We start from the raw sequence: 6,000 nt of genomic DNA on the forward strand, positions 1-6,000 counted from the left end.
ATTTTATTTTATTGAAAAAAATTTCACAGAATATATTCTGATCATGCTTTCCCCTCTGCCAACTCCTCCCAGATCCGACCCACCTCCCTGCCCATTTAAGAACACCATACCAGTTCTCTCTCTTTCTCACAAAACATTGCCAGAAGATATAAAACACATGTAAGAATATATGTGTGTGTGTGTGTGTGTGTGTGTGTGTACGAATATATACATACACACACACACACACACACACACACACACACACATACATATACCCAAACAAAGCATTATGAGACTAAAGTTCATAAAACACCACTGCGTTTGTTTTCTGTTAGCCGTCTACTGCTGAGCATGGCGCCTTCCTGAAAGTGTGTCTGCTACACATAGCTTCTCATGAAGGTGGAAGCCCACATCTGCTTCCCCTCCTCAGCGCTGGGACTGGGCCAGCTTGCTGCCATTGCTGGAGGTCGCTGCTGTCTGTGGCTGAGGGCTTCGTCGGGGCAGGCATTTGCCAGTGTTTACACATCTCCTCTCCAGAGTGCCTAGTTCCAAGAGGGAGTGCATTAAGGAGTCTCAAGCCTACCCAAATAAAGCAAGTGAGATTGAAGGTTTCCAAAACACCATTGAGTCCATGTTGTGTGTTGGCCAACTACTCCTGGACATGTGCCTGCCCTGAGGTAACATGCCCAGCGAGACTCTGCTGGAGCGAGCTAACTTTCCCTTTGCAAGTGGGTGTCAATTGCAGATAGCTTCCTGGTTAGGGGTCGAGCTTATATCAGTATCCCCACTTTCATTTGGGAACCCCACCTGACTTGGACCTGTGCAGGCCCTGTGCACACTGCCACGGGCTCTGTGAGTGCATGTGTGTGTCAGTCCTGGAAGATTGTTTCCTTGGAGTCATGCGTCCCCTCTGGCTCTCGAAGCCTTTCTGCCTCCTCTTCTGCATAGAGCCCTGAGCCCTGAGGGGAGGGAGGTTGATGGAGACATCCCATTTAGGACTATGTGCTCCAAAGTCACTCACTCTCTGCACACTGCATTCGTTCCCATCTACTGCAAGAGGAAGCTTCTCTGAGGATGGCTGAGAGGAACGCTGATCTATAAGTATTGCAGAATGTCATCAGGGGTCATTTTATTCCTATATTCCTGTAGCAGAACGGTGTTTTTGCGAATGAATATACAGGAATTCAAATGAAGCTCAGCTTTGTGCTCAGTGTAATCTATAAGTGGTGTCTTCAGCAGTGGGCCTGCACCTTGGTAGTGGAGGGCAACATACAGCCTTGTCAGTAGCCCATGATGTTTGAGGGTCCCCACAGTGCACCTTTAGCCAGAGAGCCAACTAGATGTGACTCATCCCTAGCACTGGGAGTTTTGCTTTGTAATGAGAGATGTCTAGTCGGGCTATTCTTCTGCCCGTCATTTGGTGATTCCATTTAGGTTTCTTTCAGATTCGTACATACTTTAGGAATCTTGTAGAGTAGTAGAGTAAGTGGCTTCATGAGTGATCCAGAGAGTTCCAATGCCACATGTTCTAGGTTAATAGTGACAATGCATCTAGGATAATTTGATTAGAGGCCATCTAGTCTGTGAACACACACATAGACTATTTGGGGGTTTGATATATACTGTAGATATATAATTTAATAGTTCTTTTATTCTTTAGGTAAAAAACCTATATTGTCAGTGGGGACATTTATGAATAGGAATTTCATTTGTATTAATCAGTAATATTTATGATAATCACCTACTTTAATTTGATGAATTTCTTTAAAAACACAAATAGCTAACATGCCAAGGGCATCCTATGTCAAACATTGGGCCACATCCTTGTTTAGGTTATGTCTAGGTTATTTCATTTCATCTTCGTTTTATAGAAAAAAGAAAACCCGGTTTTACTGAATACAGCTACTCAGTTATGAAGCACAGAGCCAGACTTCAGGCTGACCGAATTCTAACCTAGGTTCTGAGCCGCTTGCCTTTGTTTCTCGGCTAGCACATCCTGTCCTTTGAGGCCCTGTGAGACCACTGTGGACAGAATTCCTACTGGAGTCATCTACAGGATGAACTTGCGTGGGAAGCAGACCAACATTAGCTCCACTTTGTAGACTAGTTGATGTGTAAAGTAAGTTGCTGTTCCAGTGCCGTGGGTGCTACAGGAGGGCTGAATTCTCGTTGTCATTCGTATGATGAGCTGTGTATAATCAGTGAAGGGTTTTCTGTGTGCTTGTGAAGTGTGTGTCAGGGCACAGCATTGTGCTGAAGTGTTTTACAAGACGTCTTTATCATCTATAGATTTAAAGTTTCTGTGTATATCATGGTCCCTGGACAACTCACAGTTCCTTAAATGGAATTTTTCTCTCCTCTCAAACAAAATCTTGGAATACCACTGAAAAATACCAGTGCGAAGCAAGCATCAAAACATAAGCTGTCCCAGGTCAGACTCTGAGGTAGGACAGTTTAAACTGCTCAGGCCCCTTAGCATCAAATCCAGTGCAGGTGCTGTCAGCCATTCAGAGTAAACATCTGTAGCACATTAAATGGAGCTTGCCCTCCAGTGAAGATGCCCATGAGCTTGGGCACGCCATACCTCTGGCTGGAGAAGAGAAGTAAATTGTGTTTATCATAGAATCCGTACCTAGCAACAGATGGCTCTCCTTTGAGTAACTACGTTTCATAATAGTTCCAACGATTTCTAATTCAGTTTGCTTATCATCACCAACATCTTTATTCTTTATTTGTGTGTGTGTGTTTATTTGTGAGTATGTGGGAGGTTAGAAGAAGCCTTCGAGTGTTGGTGCTCGCCTTTCTGCCTTGTTTGAGGCAGGGTGCTAACTGTGAGCGTCCACAGGTGCTGCTGCCTCGTCTCCCATTTCTGGTAGGGGCTGCCAGGATCACGGACGCTTACACTGTGCCTCTGCCTTTTGTGTAGGTTCAGGGGATCTGAACCAGGCTTCAACAAGTGCTTTTTCCTCACTGAGCCATCTCCCATGACTCCATCTTTACACTTTAGAAAACAAAATATATTGAGATGGTTCTAACTTCAAATAACCCCAAATCTGAATCATTCGTGGCATCACTATTTAAATGAATGCGAAAGAGTTTATTGCAATGAATAAATAAATAAATGAAATGTATGTTTCTCCTTATCACTTACCAGACATGGTTGGTATTTTTCTCTTTGCCCAGGAGGATTTCTGTAATGTGGACTTAAATGATGTATCAAGTTAATAAGTGTGGGCTGACATAGCATAACTAATTCAATTTAAATGTCTCTTGTATAAAAATAATGAACGAACACATTAAAGATTAAAAATGTTAGTGCAGCTCGTGAAAAGCAGTATTTCATAAAGAGGCATCTCTCAGTGTTAAGGCTGATGTCATGTTGTCATCACTTGACCAAATTGGAACTAAATGTAGGTGTGTTTTATTCAATACAGGTGTATGTAAAAAAAACACAAAACAAAAACAAAAACAAAAAAAACCTAAAGTATTTTGAGGATATTTTGATAAAACAATATTAACATGTGGGCAAAAAGAAACCTAACTCTTCAGAGACCATGGAGGAAACAAAGACATGAAGTTACTTAATCTTTGGGGTAAAATGTGGAGCCTTTGAAGAGATAAGTTGATCGTATCTCATTGCCAAATAAATAAATGTGCAGACATCAACTGGGGTGTGGCATGCTGTGACTCCTCACTTGAATGCTTACATGGCGTATTGGTGTTCCCATTTTCAGACAGGTAAAGGTTACTCAGATGAGGCAGCCTTGATCCTCCACAGGAAAGGGTTTGATTGCCAGTTCTCCAGCAGAGGCGTGGGGCTGCCCTGTTCGACTACTCAGGGAAAGGTAAGTTGTGAGTGTATTTTTGCCAGTCCAAACAGTATGCTTTGACAGCCCCGCTCCCTGCAGATAGCACAGCACAGCCTTTCATTCCCTCAAACTCATTTGTTCACACTTTCCTGCAAGCCAGCTGAAGATTGCTCATCTTTAGGAAACACTTGCTCCACTAAAGTTTTGTTCTTGTCAGCTTCAGAATGCACGGCTGGAGTCTGCACATTTTTTTTTTAAAAGACAATGTTCCTGTCATTTCTTTGGTCTTCCATTTGGAGACTGCAGAGCTCTTCACGTCTCCTCTTCATTTTCAACTCCTCTGGGCCTTCCATGCTCACAAACCGTGTAGTCTGGCCCTGGTAATTTAAACTTGCTTTAACTGAAGATGAGCTTGGTGTGGTGGCGCACACCTGGAATCCTAACACTCAAGAAGACAGAGGCCAGCCTGGTCTACAAAGCTGGTCCAGGACAGCCAGGGCTACCCAGAGAAACCCTGTCCCCCTCCCCCTAAAAAAAAAAACCAAACAAATAAAACAACTAAAGATGATTAGCATAGCAGTACAGTTATGGCATAAACATCAAGACCATGGGCAGGGAAATGATTGAACACAGCCTAGAGACAGCTTTGCAGGGTCAAGTCAGTTGATTCCTTTGGAGGAAGAAATGTGTGTCTGGGTCTCCTTACTCATTACTGTGGAGACTAAAGAAGTCTTTCCTCTGCATCCTGTTCATACTTTTTCTCCTCACGCTGGTCTCCTGGCAGTTCATCAGCCTGTCCTGGGAATGATGGACATCCCGTCCTCTGCCTCTAAGTGAGCCATGACTCACAAAGCAGCTAGCAGGCTGTTCCCTGCACATAGCCCGGTCTGCCTACCCAGCAGCTCAGCAGAGCCTGCTTCCTGCCGGAACTCCATAGGCACACCTTGGAGGAGCAGATCCGAGGAGTCTTGTCCCAGTCTGTGTGTTAGCACACATCCGAAGGTCTGAGAAGAAGGCTTACTTGGATGGACTGTCTCTCCCCGTTTCTCCTGCGTGTGTGTTTTTACGGTGTATTTCCACTCCAGTCAAGATGATCTGAATATATACATAAGGAAGCTTCTAGTATTAAGAGGGACAATAGAGGCATATTATTCCAAGAGACACTTTAGGATAATCTGGCAAGGTTAAAGAACATGTTTTCTCAATGTCCCTATAGATTGGGGCCAGTAACATGGTGAGCCACTGTTATTGTGAACCTCTGTTGTAGTTTTCAATTCTGTTGGAAAAGGTGGGGTAGTTGGTTAGAACCTCCATTGTTAGGGATAAGTATTGATCAACAGAATTGGATGGTGTTCAGGCCCTCAGGACGGTTGGGATTTGTTGGCTCTTACTGTCCAATCTTATATTGGAAATGTCTACATGTAATACTAAAAGAAATCCAAGAGCCATGTGTCTCCCCAGGGAATGTTCTTCCTCCCCCATGGTCTTAAAAGGGAACTTCAAGATATAAATATATTCCCTCCTGGACTCTTCTTAAACTGAATTTATAGATGTGCTGCTAGTCTTCTCTCGGGGCCTCATCTGAATATGCAAATCTTGTCACTCGCTTTTTTAGATGTCCGTCCCGAAGATTTTCAACAAGTTTGCTGTCGAAAGTCTCATCCCTTCATCCCTGTCCCTGATGCACTCGCCTCCGGATGCCCACAATATAAGTGAAATCAGCCTGAGTCCCATGGAAATCAGCACATTCCGAATTCGCTTGAGGTGAACCTGGCTTTGAGTGGAGAACCTCTGGCGTTCTTCCCGTCCTTGGTGTAACGTGCAATAACCAAGCACATTACTTTAGCTTCTGGCTACTGTGAGAACATGAATTCTGTGAAAACAAGTCTAGTAAGAAAAAGAAGAAAAAGCCATGCTTCCAAAAAGGTTTCTTTTTCTCAGTTTGTCCCACAACTACCGCCATCAGTGTGAACTTATGTAACAAAAATGAAGAACCATTGGCGACAAGCCCTCAACAGACTGTACCTCAGGTTAAATGCTAACTAATTATGTTTGCATCGAGGGCTGTAAAGAGATTCTTAGAAGCGATCATGTTTCTGATCATTCCTTTTATAAAAATACCCATTTAACCTAAATGGAAAACAAAATCAAGTGTTGGTAGATAATAGCTTAATGGCCAAACATTGATACAAATTTAAATGTTTCTCTG

At 43.4% G+C, this 6,000-nt stretch overlaps 1 protein-coding gene across 1 annotated transcript in view; it reads left to right on the forward strand.

Moving 5' to 3' along the window:
• Man2a1 (mannosidase alpha class 2A member 1) overlaps positions 1-5,665 on the forward strand; it is a 160,755-nt gene extending 155,090 nt beyond the window's left edge. Inside the window, exons 21-22 of the mRNA XM_051154436.1 lie at positions 3,717-3,827; positions 5,407-5,665. Of these exons, the coding sequence (XP_051010393.1) occupies positions 3,717-3,827; positions 5,407-5,559 (264 nt within the window). The 3' untranslated portion in view covers positions 5,560-5,665. The remainder of the gene's footprint in view (positions 1-3,716; positions 3,828-5,406) is intronic.
• Positions 5,666-6,000: the final 335 nt, after the last annotated feature.

Source organism: Acomys russatus, chromosome 12 (assembly GCF_903995435.1).
Source record: "Acomys russatus chromosome 12, mAcoRus1.1, whole genome shotgun sequence".
In the NCBI taxonomy this organism is placed as follows: domain Eukaryota; kingdom Metazoa; phylum Chordata; class Mammalia; order Rodentia; family Muridae; genus Acomys; species Acomys russatus.